The sequence below is a fragment of the Leishmania donovani genome, chromosome 31 (genome assembly GCF_000227135.1).
Source record: "Leishmania donovani BPK282A1 complete genome, chromosome 31".
In the NCBI taxonomy this organism is placed as follows: Eukaryota; Euglenozoa; class Kinetoplastea; order Trypanosomatida; family Trypanosomatidae; genus Leishmania; species Leishmania donovani.
This window is the reverse complement of record NC_018258.1, coordinates 638,249-655,618: the sequence shown is the minus strand read 5'-3', so window position 1 is coordinate 655,618 and position 17,370 is coordinate 638,249. Positions and strand designations below refer to the sequence as shown.

At 59.9% G+C, this 17,370-nt stretch overlaps 2 protein-coding genes across 2 annotated transcripts; both read left to right on the top strand.

Annotated features, from left to right (window-relative positions):
* Positions 1-349: 349 nt before the first annotated feature.
* LDBPK_311450 (hypothetical protein, conserved) lies at positions 350-3,823 on the top strand (the record flags this gene model as incomplete). The annotated part of the gene is made up of 1 exon (XM_003863188.1): positions 350-3,823. The coding sequence occupies one exon, from the start codon at positions 350-352 to the stop codon at positions 3,821-3,823; it is 3,474 nt and encodes a 1,157-aa protein (XP_003863236.1).
* Positions 3,824-9,320: 5,497 nt separating this feature from the next.
* On the top strand, positions 9,321-16,505 carry LDBPK_311440 (hypothetical protein, conserved; the record flags this gene model as incomplete). Its single annotated transcript, XM_003863187.1, has 1 exon — positions 9,321-16,505. The coding sequence occupies one exon, from the start codon at positions 9,321-9,323 to the stop codon at positions 16,503-16,505; it is 7,185 nt and encodes a 2,394-aa protein (XP_003863235.1).
* Positions 16,506-17,370: the final 865 nt, after the last annotated feature.

Below are 17,370 nucleotides of genomic sequence, written 5' to 3'. Positions count from 1 at the left end.
TGCACAGGCGCGATTGTTTTCTTCTCTTTTTACTTCTGCGCGCCAGTGCTACCCTACTTTTTCAACATCGTATTGTCAGTCGCGTTACGTGCGCCTGGCTCATTCACACCCATAGTCTCGCGATCCGTTTCTCCAAGGCTCCCACTCAAGCCGTGCTGAGAAGCCGGAGCTGTCACGCCTCAGCTTATACCAGTGCGCGCGACCTTATCCCTCTGCTTCTCTGTAGTTGCGCGCTGCATCGACCTCACGCGACCAGCGCTCTGTCAAGAGCAGCGAGGCGCGATTTCTGCACGGATCCTCTGCCTTTACGTGTTGCCGAGCTCTTTGGGTGGCCTCTAAGGACATACTCATGGGCATCTCACCCAGTCGCGAGGCGCAGGATCAGTACCTCGATGAGCTCTGCTATCGAAAGAAGAAGGCATGGCGGGCCGACCGTCGCCGAAAGGAGGTGTCACTGCTGCCGCTGACGAAGAAGTTCATGCACTTCGTACAACCCGACTCGGCCACGTCTCTCGACTCTCGAACGCCATCCAATTCGGGCAGCCGCAACTCCAACACGGATACAAGCAGCTCCCAAACGTCACGCAGCTCACGGCGCGACTACTGCCCTGCGCAGTTATGCCTCGACGCAGCTCCGGCCTCGTTGCCGTTCGTGCAACAGCTGTACAACGCCTACCGAGAGCCAGGTACACAGTTTTACTGCCGGAAGGAATCATGGGGGACACTGAACGCGCTCCCACGCGACCTATACTACCCTACAGTGGAGTCTTTCTACGCGGCTACAGTCAGCTGCTACGAGGGGGACATGTACGAGACCAACGAGGATATGCAGCGGGCGTACGACCAGCAGAAGCTTGCATGCCAGCTCCGAGCCTTCGGCTCGATGCAAAAGGGCGCAGCGCCGACGCGGCGGCAGAAAAAGTCTACTCAGGGTCCGCAAATTCGACCGACGCCGTGCGCCATCTGCTTTGAGTACCCTACCAGTTCCATAGCCCCACCCCCGAGAGAGGGGGCGGACGCGTTTTCGGCCGCGAACGCCAACCGCTGCGGCGCCCCGCACGGAAGTGTGGTGTTTGCGCCGCACTGTTCCTTCATGGTAATTGGGTTTGTCGGACTGGTGCCGGTGAGACGGCAGAAGACGAAGGCTTCGGCAGAGTCCTTCCTCCGGCCACCGGCCGAGAGCGCCGGGGACGAGGGAGAAGGCGAGTGCACTGGCACGCGAGATGAGCCCGCCGAGTACGAGCTGGTTGCTTTCATCTCGAAATCGGCTGGCGAGCAGCATCTCGGTCGTGCTTTGTTCCAAGCAGCATTTCTTTACGTGGATCAGTGTCGCCGTGCGGGACTTCCGGGCAACCCGCCCCTGCCGAGCACGCGCTTCTCGTGCTTCTTGATGGACGTGCCTTCCCTGTGCTTCCTGCGCGAGGTGCGTCTGCGGTGCGCGGAACTGCAGTGGACGCGGCGGCTGGCGCGAGCGTTGCGGCGAATACGCATTGCGGCGCATCATTTAGCGATTGAGATGAACAACGCTGTTGCATCGGAGCTGTGCGCCTTTATGGCGGAGTGCTTCCTGAAGCTCGACTTTCACCCTTCGCCGACGCCGCCGGTGTTTCTGTTTGCCGGCTTCGTCGGTGATGCCGGATCTGCCATAGTGGTTGACGCGAACGCGGCTTTCCCTTCCGCAGCTATCCACGCTGCCCCGCTGCCAAGCTCTGCAAGTGCGGAAGTGCAGGTTTTGCTGCAGAGCAGGGCGGACAGTGAGGGGCTCCCTGGCCACGGTGGCGGGAGTGCATTGTGCAGCGGGTCTTGCGGTGGTGCCAAGGAGAGCTCCAACGGCGGAACGTTTGGTTCGGCAGGGCCCGGCGCTGCAACGGTGAAGCTGGTCTGCGTTGTGGGAACCAATCAGCTGACGGTCGGGAAGGTGGTGTATCCCCACGCGACGGTGCTCGAGCGGGTTGTGCAGGTCGGCACGGGTGCCTTTGTGGACGCGGACTGGGCTGTGGCACAGGATTTGTCAGGGCAGGAGATGCTCGCGACGGATTTTTACGACCCGGACCCTGAGGACGCGCGGGACTACAGCGTTTGCGTTCGACCGCTCGAAGAGCCAGGCCCGCGGCTGACGGCGGTGGCCTCGGACGTTATCTTGTCGTGGTCGAAGAACTTGTATGTCCAAGCCCGTGTAGCGGATACCTCAAACAGTCACTGGGTGAACTCGTACCCGCTGGACTACTACACGGCGACGAGGCTCAAGGTGATGCCACCTCCCCAGACTGAGGACCCAGCTGCAAGACCGTCGAGTCCGTCGCCACTCTCCACCGTAGCACCCGCAGCGCCATCCAGGACGCAGGGCGGCAGTGACGGCAGGGTGCGCTCCTCTCCACTCACGGCGTCAAACGTCAAAGCCCTCTCGCGCGCCTCGCCTTGTGGCAGCAATGGAGGGCACGCTGCCAACGGTAAGGATGCCGCTGACGCCGGCGCCAACCCGTCCGCGTCCCCCGAGGCCGCTACACGCGCGTTCTATCTCTGGGAGTTCGAGCATCAAGGCCGCTTCTACACGATTGGACTTGTGCCCAACTTTGCTCGAGCTGTTCAGCGAGGGCGAGGCAACGCGGTGGATCGCGACGCCTCGAACCTCCGCAACAAGAACTCGAACCGGGAGAGGAACGCGCCTACAGCGGCCTGGGCTTCCACTGGTGGCGATGTGATCACGAGCGCAGTGGACCCGATGTCCGAGACGGATATAAGCTCTGCCGTGTCGCAGCACAATGAGAATAGTCGTTCCTACAGCGATCGCAGCTCCCGGAGCGGCGAGACGTACCACACCGCGGGCTCGTCACACTCGACGATAAGTAACCTTCATCTTGCCAGTGGCCGGCGCACCGTCCGGCAGCGTCGCATGCTCCTCTCTCTGGGGACAGGCGAGGCCTACGAGAACGGCATCCCCGTTTCAAGCGCCATTCCTCCGGTGAGTGGAAGCTGCCATTCACGCGCCATGCCCGATACTGCAAGCTCCATTCGGAATGCGACAAACGCTTCCATTCACAGCGGCGGCGGCGGCGCAGGCATGACTAGCAAAATCTTCAATGCCAGCGATGAAGCAGCCGCTGCTCTGCCTATGAGCAGCGGCGGCAACGGCACGCTGAACTATGTTGGCAGCGCTCACGAGAGCAGCGCCGCATTTGGGAGTCACCCGGTCTCTGGCGATGGTGTACCTCCCCCACATGAGCTGCAGCAATTGAAGAGGTACGTGAACACGCCATATGAGCACTCGCGCCAGCAGTTTCAGCCTGCACAGGCGCTGCAGCGCCGCCTGTCTGATGGTGTATCTCGCGGCCTTCCGCCGAAGAGTGATGCGCGCTTGTTCCCTCAATTGCAGACTGGACTCGACCCGGACGATGACGGCATTGCTGGAAGCGACATCCCCTCTCTTCACGGATTTGGCCCAGGCGGCTACTCGGACGGGCTTGCTGACTACGCTGTCTATGAGGGATTGGGAGAGATCTGCATCTCCCCTGCTGAGTCCGCGATAAAGGCAACAGCGCCGACGGCTGGTGGGAGGACGCTGCAGCCGCCACCAACGCAGCAGCAACAGCAGCCTGCTGGGGAACGGAAGGGCGACGGCCGCAGCGTTCTCGGGCCGTCTCGCGTGCTGGCCGACAACGGAAAGGCGGGCACTCAGGCCGCGCTGGTAACCAGCAATCCGGGTGAGTTTCCAATGATGCCGCAGCCCCCGGTGCTGAGAGTGGCTGCGCATCTGCAAGAGGTGAAAGACGCGGATGGCAAGACAAAACTGCGATGGGACTGGCGAAGCCTGCATGAAAGGTAGAGTGCCGTCGCGAGCACACCATTACTGAAGGAATAGTGCAAGTCACGAAGGGCAACAGAGAAGCATCCGGACAAGATCGTGCCGATATGTGCACACGTGGTCTCAGGCTTACGAAGGAGCGTTCGATGTGGCTCCGTGAATACAGCTATACGCGAGTGCAACCGGAGGAATACCGTGTGCGTACTGTTCTGTGTTCCAAGCTTCTGCGCGCCTGCGTCACCTCTCTGTTCCGGTCTGTGCCGTTGCTGTCCGTGGGCGAAAAGTTACCTCTGCGTTTTCCCGCTCATCCGTTGCCGCATTGCGCTTGAGCCCCCCAAAAATGTATGCGCTCGGCTCCGTCGTTTGGGCGTCTATTTTTTCCTGTTTTGCTTCGGCGTGTCTATCGGCGTGTTGCTTCTTCGTGTGTTTTTATCCCTCTCTCTTTTTCATGTGTGTGTGTGTGTGTGTGCTCGGTCGCAGGCACATCGGCTCTGACGGGCGCACATCCGGGAGCGGGTTTCCGTCAATGTGATTCTCCGCTTTTTTTTCGCTCTTTCCTCCTCCGTGAGAATTGTGCAGCCTCTCTCGCCTCTTTTAATTGGCGTGCACGCGTCTCTGGATGGGGGGAGGGCTCGAGTCTTTTGGCTTTCGCTCCTGCGGGTGATGTCTCCATCTCTCTCCGTGCGCGCGTACGCTCCCTCTCTTCTTCCGCTTCTTCTCCCTTGTTCATGAGAGCACCTACACACACACACACACACCGATGCATACATTTCTCTCTCTCTCTTTCGCTCGCATGCTCTGTGTTCACCTTGCCTCCCCCCTCCTTTCCCCTCCCCTCGCCGTCAGTCCGCCCCCGTCTTCCTTTGCATGCCTTTTTGTTTGTTTGGAGGGCACGCTCAACCTACTCTTTCCCCTCCCTCGCCTCGGTCGGTCGGTCGGTCTGATGCTGTTGTTGTTGGCATTTTGTTTGCATTTGAAGTGAACGCGTTTTCGATATCATCTCACACTTTTCGTCTTTTGATGTGCATGCCGGCTGCTCTCTGTCTGTCTGCCTGTCTTGTCCTACACCCTCAACCCTCCAGCTGTGGCCATATGGCGGCGAGCTGCTGGCGCGCTGTCTGGCGCTGCACCCGCGTGTCAAGGCAAGGCGTGCGTGCTAAGCAGCCTGAAGCACCTCAGTGCACTTGCAGTGGCCGATGTGATTGCTTTTTCTCTCCATATTGCAGAGCGTCAGGGTTGCAGGGGTGCTTCACAGATCTGGCTATATATATATATTGTTTTAGCTGTGCTCGTGCTGCGAACTGGCGGAATGCATGGAACACGAGAGCCACGAAGTATGAGATCACCGCGACAAAGGCTATCAGACATACATGTGCACACAGGATATATATATATATGTATGCGTAGGCATATTGCCTTGAACTGGGGGACTCACCGAGCAGCTTATTTTCTCTACCGCTGTGGCATCGATCTGCGCCTTTCGCTTCTTTTTCTGTTATTGTTATCTTTTTTGTCTCAATGCTGTCAGTGTGTCTTGACCAGGCTCTACTTCTGCTGACGCGTGAAGCGCACCGTTCCAAACGTCGATGTTAGCTCTCGGCCCTTCGCCTCCGTTGTGTCCTCTCTGTGGTTGTGGGCCGGCTGCTTCTCGCCTGCTCATCTGTTTTCTGTCCGTCTCCCCACCGTCGTCGTCGCTCCCTTCCCATCTCTCTGCGCGCCGGTCGTGGCGGTATGGAGCTCTTGCTAGCCGAGAAGTGCATCATGTGGGCGCGTACGTCCGGGAAAATCATCCTCTGCGCTTATCGTTTTCTTCACATCGTTCTAACGACTTTATAGCGGGGGACGCCTCAGCGCGTGCGATCTCCGGGTCCGGCGCCGACTCTGTGTGAGGAAGCCGAGCATCCCCTGTACCCTGCGAATGCCGAGCCACCTCTGGTGGTGGCGGGGCCGAATGCCTACGGCGTGGGGAGGTCATGCCGACGTACGGCTGCGCATGCCAGCGGTCGTGTCGTGGATGGCGCTGCGCCGGGCCGACGTGGCAGCGTGAGCACGCTTGCACCAGGCACATGAGGGCCAATGCGCCAACGCGACTGGGATGTATCGCACCCGGCGTTCACACTGCGCACGGACAGGGAGCCTGAGCCGCGCCGAGGGACGCGCTGTGTGGGAGCCGGCACGGTGGGGGCTGCTGTAAGGCGGGCGGGTAGAGCATGAGGCAGCGGTGGCGCCGCGATATCTAAGCCGGCACGCTGCTGCTGCAGCGTGTCTACGGCTGCGCTGCACCAGGCGACTGGGCCTGTGGCAGGGCGGGTGGAGCGGGGCTTGACTCACGCGGTGTGGCCGGTTGGTCGCGCTGCTGGAAGGAACGAACTTCTTCGCTGCTGGCGCTTTCGAGTGAGGCCGCTTGATTTGGGGAGCCAAGACTCGACTTTGCTACCGTGGGGACAGCCGCAAGCTACAGAATTCACAACAGCTATCATGTAGCTGGATGGACACTGGCACATTGTGTCACTGAAAAGATGCATCATTTGTGGTGTGTGTCCGGGCGAGTTCGCTTGGATGCGATTTTGCTTTCTTTCCTTTTTTTTTAGTGTTTACTCTCATTCTTCTGCTTGCAGCTTTTTTTTTTTTTGGTGACTTGGCGTCGCGCATCACAGCACCGCGTATGTGATGGCTCAGGTAGTGCTAGTGTACATGATGCAGTCGGAGCCGTCTTGGTGAGTTCTTCGCTTGGGTTTCAGGTGCCTTGCTTCGCCGCTCTTGTTATCTCTGTGGGCCCGCTCGAGATGAAGTGGGGTTCGCATGTAATGCTATATTTGTTTTTTTTTTTCCACCTCACTGATGTTGATTCATCGGGCTGATCATTCTGTATTGGTTTTGCGTTTTGATTCCGTCTCGCTGGTCGAGCAGCAAGAGGAAAGCGCATGAAGGCGCAGCAGTCGTTACTGCGTGCTAAGAGGCGCTGTCGCCACTTTCGCAAGCGTCGATGGTAGGGAGAGCCTTTCAGCTCATCTTTGCTTTCTATCCAAGCACGCGCCCCGTGGAACTCGTGTTCGCTAGGACCCGTAGTGATGATGATGGTGGCCTAGGAGGTTCGTAGGGGTGGTGGTTCTATTTCTTCAACGCCGTTGAGTCGGGCTGTGAAGGAGGTGTGCTGAGCGAGCGGTGAACGCACACTTGCGGCAGGCCAGCTTCAGAGGATGGAAGCTGCGGCCACATAGAACTTTTTTTTTCCGGCTTGTTCATGGTGTCTGCTTGAGCTGTCTTTTCTCTTACCGTTTACGAACCGGCGCATGCGTACACTCCGTTTTCTGTGACGCGCGCACATGTGCCAGGCGGCGTCTTGGCAGCCATTTGCCCTCCGCATTTTCGCAGGCATGCTTCTTCATGCATGACTTGCGTGGGTTACTCGTTTTCCCTATGAATTTCCCTCCGAACGAAAAACGAAAAAAATACCCAACGACGGCGTGCGCTTCTCGTGTGGTGAACTGCTGCTTCCTCCCCGCCGATACCGCGGCTCGTATGGCGTTCTCTGGAGATGGCGAATGAGCGTGCGCACGTGATGCGGCTTACTGCGGTGTTGCCAGAGGAAGACGCTCCCCATCATCGTGATGGCCGCCGTTTTCCCGCAACAACCCCCTCCCCCAACGAAAACAACAAAAAACGCGTGGATGGATTCCTGCTTTTCGCGCGTCAGGAATGACGTCTCGCAGACCGACACACGCTTGCCTCACCTCTTTCTATTCTCTGTAAAATCGAAATGCATCACCTCCACGATGCACGAACCGCATATCACGCCAAGCGGACACACCCTCTTCTCCCCACCTCCCAGACGTAAGAGCGAATCCGCTCGCCGACTGAAGTGCACATCAGCGTTCACTACTCGATCACGAGAGGCTGCTGCGGCGTGTGCGCACCCATTCGTTCTTTTTCGCTTTTTTTTTTCGATATTGTCTCCCTTGATTTCATTCTATCCGAGTTGCACGTTGCCATCGCCGCATACACGCACACATACTCTCCCTCCCTCCCTCCCCCTTCCCCCAAGGAGACGAAAAAGAAGAAAAACAAAAGAAAAACCGACAGGCTGCGCGTGCTCCGTTTTCTGCCCACTTGTGCCTCGCGTGTCGTATACGAGAAGGTACTCTGCTTTCAAACGCATCAACCTTCCCACCCACCACCACCACTCCTCCTTTACCATCACTCGCGGACTAGAGAGGATCTGCGTTTTTCTCTTCTGTAAAGCATTTTCTTCGCAGGTTTCTTTGCCCTCTTGACTCACTGTAAGAGGTGCGTAACTGCGACCGGACAAGGACGCACAAAGAAAGGGAGAGAGGGAGCGCGCACCTGCTAATACGTCGATATCGCGTATCAAGGGAGCAAGCAACAACAACATTGAAGGAGCGCATCCAACGCCGTCCCAGTCCTACATCTTGTAGAGACGTGACGACAGGCAAACACCGCTAAAGGCGACGGACACGGTGCTCTTGCCCCCCCTCCCTCCCCTCTCCTTCTTTCTCCCCCGTCATCAGCTCTCGCCTCTTGCACCCTTCTCTTTCGCTGCTTTTTCTAGTCCTTATTATTTCTCACCCCTCCCCCCTCACTGCCCCCTCACCCCTCACCGCCCATTTTTCCCACCCCCTCGTCGTCCTCCTCCCCCTCGCCCTCCGCTTCCCTTCTCCTTGTACGCGTTGCTTTTAGTATACAAACACACATCTCTTTCTCTATATACATATACAGTATTATTTTTTGAATAGTTTTGCGTTGCCGCTGCTTTCTCCACCACCCAAGAAAGAATCGGGGGCGTGCGCTGTATTTTTGGGGCCATCCCGGTGGTAACTGACGGTGTGTGGGAGCGGGGCGCTCTTCGTATTTGTTTAGTTTGTTTTGCCTTTGCTTGTGTGTTGGTTGATTTCCACCGTGTCGAGCAGCAGCTGAAAAACCACAGAGGGAGGCCTCATCGAAACGGAAAAAAATAAACAAACAATTTGCCGTCCGTGTTTCTTTTTCGAGTGTATTCATTGTGTGTGCATAGCAGCGCGTGCTTTTCGCGTCCCGCGCCGGCGTGCTCGAGGCTGTTCTCACTGATGTGTGTCGACGGAAGAAAGATCGATTTCAGTCCTCGCTTTCTTTTTTTTTCGCTTGCTTTTTCCTGCTCAGCACGCTGTGCTGTTCTCTGGGTATTTGTCTTGGCTGTTGGGAAACGTGCCTGCTGCATTTTCGTTTTTTTTTTTAGCGGTGCTGCCGTCGTGGGTGCATAGTCCTTTTATAAGCCATTTTGCGGCCATTTTTCTGCCTTCCTGAGATCGAGACGAATTGAACTGCCGCTTCCTTGGTGTCGCGGTTGCGGAGGACGGAGGGAGTAGGGGGCTTTCGACGCACGCGGCGCGCAACAAGAATAGAAGCACGTTCGGCACCCGCTTTCAGTGCAAGCTTCTCTTTCCCCATCCTGTTGCGCTTTTCGTCCATACCGCAAACTCGCTTAGTAAGCCTCCACACAGACAAGCCTTCAGCGGCAATCATGGGTCTCGTGCCCTCCCGTGAGTCTCTCTACGAGACTCCGGCAGCCGCCTCGCAACCGCGCGCACTGCCCTTCATCAGCCGCGCAGCGGAAAACTACATGTACAAGACGAACCGCACGGAACGTGTATTTGGCTCTGGCATGGCGTTGGGCTCTGCCGGAGACGCGCCGAGACCAACGGCGCTGCTGAATGGTGTGCCAACCGCTGAACTTGCGCACAAGATTATGGAGGCTGACCCGAACGCCGTATTTATCGAGGACCCGGCAGAGGCGACCGCGGCGGTGGCTGCGAGCCGAGGAAGCCGTCGAGGCTCTGCCAAAAGCACTGAAGTGCAGTGCCGAGGCCGCGACGCCGGTACCCTAGCGCTGGAGACCCCCGCAGCAGAGGCGCTCAGGCAGGGCAGGGTGCCGTATGTGTACTATTACGAACACCGCGTGCTTCCTCTCACCACGGAGTTCTTCCCCTCCCCAGATTGTGTGCTCTTCCGCCAGCTGTGGCATGCACGAAAGCAGCAGAACCCGCGGTACCACTTCCAGCTCGATCACACGTGGTCGCCTGGGGCTCTGACAGACCCGACGGCAGTGTATGAGTCCTTTACTGAGCTGGCAACGCGCAACATGGCTGACATTCAAGCGGCCTGCTTGTCAGCGGGGCAGCCGGTAGCAAAGGAGAACCTTGCACAGGCGCAGGGGCAGCTGCAGGCGGCCATGCGTGCCTTGAACGGCGGTGGCGTCGATATGGGGCACTGCGCCGCTTCATCCGCAGGATCTCAGCGCACTCGAGTACCATTCGCCACGCGCGAGGAGTTTTACAGCCTCGTCGTCCTCACAACAAAGGAATCCGTGATATATGACACTAATCAGGAGCTGCGCGCCGCCGTCTGCGGCGCGGCAACGTCTGGTGAGGCGATGCGTAAGCGCACCGATAATGCCGGTAAGAAGCCTGCAGCAGAGGAAAGCAGTAAAGCGGAAAGAGATCGTCAGCGCTTGCGTCCTGTGCCGTGCGCCGTTGTCCTCGTTCGACGCTGCATGCCTGCGCACGAGTACCGGTACACATACTTTGTCGCGAACAACGAGCGCCATCACAAGGCAAGTGCCGGCGCCGCTGGAGGCTCTAGTCGCCGGCGAGGCCCGGCCAACGCCTGTGGAACAAGCGAAGCGCATCAACCGCAGCAGAGGGAGTCGTGCTCGACGTTGGTGTGTGGTGCTAGTGTGCGCGCGGCTGTGGAGGAGTCACAATTAGTCGACCAAACCCCTCAGGGTAAGGTCGGCGATGACGAGTTGACAGTGCCATGGGTGCAGGTGAGTGCACCGCAAGCGCCGCTTGGCCTTGCCGAGGTGCGGGTGGTGGGCATGTACGGCTGCTGGACTGTTGAGGAGATTCTACGACACACTCTTTTTGCCCCGACAGTGCACACCTCCTCTGACCCTGATAGGGCGGCAGGCACTGCCGCAACGCAGAATTCGCCAGCACGAGAGGCGAATGTGGAGAAAGTGCTGCGTCGCGCCGCACCGCACGGTGTTCCATCGTCGACGCTGGTGAACACTGCCTTCTTTGAGAAGCAGGTGGGCGACAAGGAGCAGTGCCACACGTACTTCGCCTTGTGCCGTCTCTTTGCTCACGGGATGCGAAGGTGCATCTTGGGCGACACGTCAGACAAGGCGGCGGTGACGAGCACGGGAGGCCACGCTGCGTGCGAACAGACCTCCGCGGATGACGAGGTGCCCGACGAGCCATCACAGCAGACGGGCGAGGCGTTGACGGAGCGCCAGAGAGCGGACCCGGCTTGGCAAGACTTCATAGGCGCCCTCTCTGGAGGTGCGTCGGCGATGTCGGCTTTTGGCGACCTCGCCAACTGCTTTCTTATTCGCTTCTCGAACATTCCGCAGCTGCAGCTGTGCCGGCAAATCCGGCGCATGCTGACGGAGCTGCAAGGCATATATCCGACTCCGCCGTCGCTGGAGGGCTTCCAGGCCGCGCAGCGCCAGCGAAACATGACGGCCATGTCAAAGAAGATCGGCGCTAGCAACGGCGCAGGCACCGGGGCTGCTCAGGGAGGGGACCCAAGTGCTCATCGTAGCCCTCCGCTGAAATGCCGCAACGGCGATGAGGACACTACTGCGCCGCCGAGACTTCAGGGAGAAAATGAGGCCTCCCTGATGGACAGCACTGGCGCGCCGCCGTCTGCTGTCGCGAAGACGGATGCCAAGCAGCAACACGAAGGCGTCACCATCGCTAAGCGATGCGGAAAGCCTGCAGTCCTGCCGCTGTCGCTCGACCCCGAGGCAATCGCCGAGCGTCCGCATCAGCTGTGTGAGAGGGAGCGACTGGAGCGGGACGGATTCTGCTGTTACGCGTCGCACGGCCTGGTCGTGTTCCGGCTCAGCCGGGCCGCAGTCGCCCGCGCGCTGGACCAGCTGAGCTTTGCGCCTCTACACGACTCCGTCGAGGCGCTCTGTGTTACCTTGACGGCTGCCGCACCGCCTCCGCTGACTTACCGTGGCGAGCTGCGACCACCAGCGAGGCTGCGAGCGCACACGATGGCAGCCGCAGCAACAGATGCGAGCGGCTCAGGTGAGGAGGTGGAGGACGGAGACGCCAAGGTGAGAGGCGGCGCCGTGACAAGCGCTGAGGCGCACTCTCCAGATGCCCTTGCGAACATGTACAACAATGCAGTGCGGTACTCCTCCTCCTGCGCGACTGGATTCTCGATGGAGCCGTTGTGGCCGATAAAGCTGGACAGCGCTTCGTGGGCGACACACGCGACGGCGCTCGAGGACACGCCTGATGAGTTGATCGGTGTCCTTCCGCGTAACTCGATCGAGCAACGTCGCGGACGTCTGCTCCCGCTGCGTGGTGTCGTCATGTCAGAGGGAGCGGCGGCAGCAGCCAATGGTGCTTGCAACGGAGGGGCTGCGCATCAAGGTTGCAGTTCCGGCACATCTGCACCGTCACAGCCCCATCAGCAGCGCCACAGTCAGTCTGCATTGTCTTCGACACCCGCGTGCGCGTTGTTTCAGGTGGATGTGTACACGGTCTCTTCTGAATTGGACGGCATGCCATTTCGCGAATTGGTGGAGATGATGCACGAGGAGCAGCAGCAGCGTTGGCAGTCGACAGCCTGCGGCGCCTCACCGGAGAGCACGCTGCGCTTGATGATTGAGTCGGTGGATGCTCAAGGCAACGTTGAGCCGGACAGCGTGTTGAACTGGAGCCCGATGTCGGCGCTCGGCTCGCTGCGGTGGAAGCGGGCCCTGGCGGCGGCGGGGCGCGGGTATGCTGGAGCCAGTGTGGATCGCAGCGATGCGGCTGCCGAGGTGGCTGACATGCGAAGCATGTCGACACTGCCGGCAAACGTGCCGGGATCGCAAGGGGTTGTCTCCATCTTTGTGCGTGAGCCGGAGCGCATTTTGCACACCGGCGACAGGATTCGTTTTTCACCACACCGTGGTGGGTCGCCGAACTCTGGCGGGCGCAACTCTCCCATGGCCGCTTCAGGCAGTGGCACCCCACACACCCGGTCACGCGTCGGAGGCAACGCGACCTCGGGAAGCTCACAGTACGGCTACTGGTATGTCGATGACAACTTGACCACGGAGGACATGATCTTGTCGTGGATGCGCCGCGTCGGTGGCCGCGCTCGCGAGACCTGCGGCACAGATACTAAGTGGGTGCGCTTCCCCGAGCCCGTGCTGCAGGTCCTGCTGCGCTTCGCGCACACGTGCCGCCAGCAGCCGGGCGGTGGATGGCTCGTCACGGGACATGCGCTACGTCCTCTGCATCCGGCCGACGAGGAGCTGGTGGAGCCGGACCTTCTGCAGAACTACCCGGACATTTTGCGCACGCGCCGCTTCCGGCAGTGGCGCTTTTCACACGACGGCTACGTCTACTTTCATGGCGTCACTGTGCGAATCCCGGGCTCCTCTCCGCTGCCGTCGCACCCGCCACCCGCGGCAGCCATGACCGCCTCAGCGTACCATGCAGCGATCCGCAATTGCGGCGAGATGACCTTTGGCATGTGTGGCAGACGCAGCCCACGCTTGGCTGTCGTGTCGAGTGCCCGTGCCGCTTTCGAGCCTCCGCAGCAGCAGTCGGTGGTGCCGCCGCAAAGTTCCGTGATGCAGTACGGTGAGGAATCACCGCCGTCGGACGTTATGCCACATTGTGGTAGCGGAGGAGGCGGAGGCGGCCAGTACGGTGCCGGCGCTGCCACTGGCGGACCCGCATACTATGCAAATCAAGCGATGTATCCTATCATGGGTGGCAGCGCCGGTGGCAGTGGTAGCATGCCTAGAAAGCATTATGACCCCTCGATGGCATCTCAGCAGCTGCATCCGTGCCTTTCAGTACTGCCTCAACATCAGCAGTTCTCTCAGCACGTGCCCCAGCAGTATTCACCGCAGCAACTTTCACAGAAAAAGCAGCACGTCGGCGGCGCTTCTCTTCACCACACAATGCAGCAACAGCAGACGATGCCACAGCCACTGCAGCAGCGGCAGCAGCAGCACAGAGGGCCGGAGGCACATTATGCATGCACTGCCCACTCTTCTATGGTGGGTGGCAGTGAACAGGAAGCGACGCCATCCGGCTACTACGGTAATTCCTCGTCCAGCGCGGCCGAAGGGGCGGGCGGGGCGAGGCCTGCGACGCCAAATACAATGAATGGGCTCTACCTCAACGAGACTGATCTTCTGCATAGCAACGCCGCTGCCACCAGCAGCAGCAGCAACCAGCAGCCGGAGTACCAGCCCAGAGGCTACCATAGCCGCCATGCTGATGGTGCGAGTTTCAGCGAAGGAATGCCCAGCGGTGGTGCAGGGTTCTTCGTCGATTACCCTGACGGCACGTTTTACGAGTCCTCGGACAGAGCGCACTCTGCCGCCACAATGGTGGTACCGGCACAGGTGACGAGTAGCTTCTACGGGGGTATCTACAACCCATCTGTAGAGCAGCCGCCCCACACGCCGCAGCAGCAACAGCAGCAGCAGCGGTACAGGTCTCAGGTGCATTCGCCATTCAATGTTTGCGAACCGGCCAGCGGCCATGCGAGTGGGTCGCGGCGCACTGACAACACGCTTCTGGCCTACGGACTACCGCCAAACGTGTCTGGCGTCGTGCCCCCTGGCGAAGAAGTACCGAACCCGCCGATTACAGTTGCCGGGTGTGGGCGAGATCAGGAGGAAGCTACAACTTCGTCCTCGGAGCCATTTATGATGCATGTGGCGAGCGGCGACCATCAGCACCAGCAACACTCCCGGCAGCAGCCTCACTCATCGATGCTTCCACCGCCGTCTGCTCCAGCTCCTCCTCCTCCGCCGCAGCAGCCGATGAATCTCTCCTTACACGGGGAAGGCGACCGGGCGGGCCACGCGGCCGAGCGGCGCACAACAGACGACTATCCACCTCGCCGGAGCCCCACCACAATCCTCGCAGCCACAGCTGTGACCGTATCGGCAGCAAAGCCAACGCCTCAGACGTCGATTATCCAGACGCTACGCGGCACTCACGCGACTGCGGGTCATCGTGCGCCGCCAGTAGCGGCTTTTGCTCCTGAAGTTATCGACCCCTCGCCTCTCAGCTCCAGCGGAGGCAACAAATGCCCGGTGATGACGCCGAAAGACCGCACCGCCGAAGGCGCCGACAGTGGAGCCGATATTGTGAACGATTGCAGCACGTCTAGCCAGCCGACTCGAGCGCGTGCGGTGCCGGTCTGCAATCCAGATTTTTCATCCACCACGCAGCAGATGCGTGTCGGCGCACAACAAGTGTACCAGCAGCCTCAGCAACAACAGCAGCCGCTACAACAAGCTCAGGCACCTCCGCCGCGTTCGCCTCAGCTGGCATCCGGCCCTGGCTCGTTCCGCGACACCATCACCACGGATGTAATTGAGGCGGACAGCATCACCGTGCGCGTCATGCAGCGCAAGCCGTCGATGGCTCGCCAATCATCGTACAACGGGGCTACCGGTGGAGCAGCAGCGTCCGGCTATAGGACCAGCAGCGGTGCCTTCGGAAACTCATCCAACGTTGCTGGTGACGGCGGCGCCCCAGACGCCTTCTCGCCCTCGTCGATGGGCTACGGTGCTATGGGGGTGTCACCTTCTGGTGGTCTTGAAAGCATGCGAGACGAAGCGAACTCCGTACACCGCAAGACCGGCGGTGTCTCAGCCAACGACAGCCGAGCTGCACCGGAGCTCCGGTCCTATAGGCTGTCTCAAGTGCGGACCTCGACCACAGGGCAGCAAGTGGCTTCTGGACGTAGCACAGCTGCTGCCTTTGCGGTTCCTCAGCTTCAGCGGCAGAGCAGCATGATGGGCTCTTCATTGCCCACGCAGCGGACGAGTCAGCGCATCTCACACAATCCGTACACAACTGCTGGCGCCCTGTGTGTCACACCGCTAGCAACCGCTGCGGGGTTGTCGATTCACTCACAGGGTGGCGCTGGCGGCTGTAAGGCTGGCAGCAACGGGCAACATGACTCCTTTGCAGACGCACTCGACAACCGCTACGGCAGCGCCAGCGACTTCAACGCCAGCGTTTCTGCCTTTCCACTGAGCCTTGCACACAACGCCAACGGTACGACGCATGGTACGTACTACTCGCGTTGTGCAGGCGACCCGGCAGGGTTCAGGAGCAGCCCTGCAACCTCTCAACGACCAAGTCTCTACCCGTCGCAACGCGCTACAGGCGATGTGGACGACTCGTCCCGCGCGGATCGACAACAAGAGGGGCGACATGAGTCATACGCGTCCTTCTATGAAGGTGCCGAGGGTGCACCGGCGTCGACACACTACTCCGACATTTACCACAATGCCGCCGCTGATGGCACGACGCAGGGCTTCTTCTTCTCCATGGGCGAGTACGAGGAGACCGGCAACTCCGCAGAGGAGCTGTACGGCGGTAGCCCCGACTATCAGTATCAGAGTTCCCCAGGCTGTGCGCTGCAACTGGAAGGGAGGCCGGATAAGGGTGCCGGGCGTGGAGGCAGTGCCTACGGAGGGGTGCCTCTGCCAACTCGTAACGTGCACTACCAACAACTGCAGCAGCGCAACGTGGGTGGTGGTAAGGCGTGTAATGGTGGCGCGTACGAGGACAGTACTCCAACGAGTGCGCTTCCGCATTCCTCACAGCCTCATCAGCAACACGCTTACAGCCCAACATCGGCAGCTTTTCAACGGCATTAAGTCAAGAGGTGCGGTGAGAGCGTCTTTGTCTTGCACCACACGTCTCGCTGAGTCGCGCGCTCACCTGCGAGCGATATAAGCCATCCTCAGATGCGCGAGCCGCCAGCCCTCTGTGGGCACGTGGGATGCTCTTGCAGGCTTTTTTTCCCTTCGGCTGCTTATCTGCTTTTCTTGTGAGTGCAACTGAACTGGGAGAACGTTGCACTGCTGAGTATTGCTCGCCTCCGCCGCTGTCCTCCTTTCCTTTCTCTGTTCTCCGTTCTCCCTCTAGGCCTCCTCCCCACCACTCGCCGACCGTAAGGCCGTCTGCGATGCTCTCCGCACCTCTTCCTGCGCGCCTTTTCCACACGCATGTGCGTGCTCTTCTCTGCAGGCGCCATTCAGCTGCTTGCTGGGCGAGAGGGAGGTGGTGGTGCAGTCGTGTTGATGGGTTGGGTGACCTGCACGAGTTGAAGTGCCGCGAACGCATCGCTCCCTTCTGCTTTCCTTTGTGCGTGTTCTCATCGCAAGCCGTGGTGATAATGCCGGCCACTTTCATGTGTGGCATCGAGGGCCCCGCGCCTCACACGCCGTGGGGGGAGGAGAGGGGGGAGGCCAGGCAACCTGCAGCCTGCCCTCGGGTACGGCTGCGGACTCTTGCCGTTGGCGGACAGGCCTGGGCTGGCGCTGTGCCAAAGAGACGTGCAGTGATGCTGACGTTTGTGCCCGCTCACTAGGCATGGTGTCGGCGGCTCGACAACTACGGAAACACCGACTCGTGTGAAAGGCGTGCAGAGTCCGGAGCGGGCGTCGTGCCCCTGCGGCCATGGACTCCGACGAACATCTCGCCTGCCGCGGCACATGCGGGCAGGCGATTCATCGACGC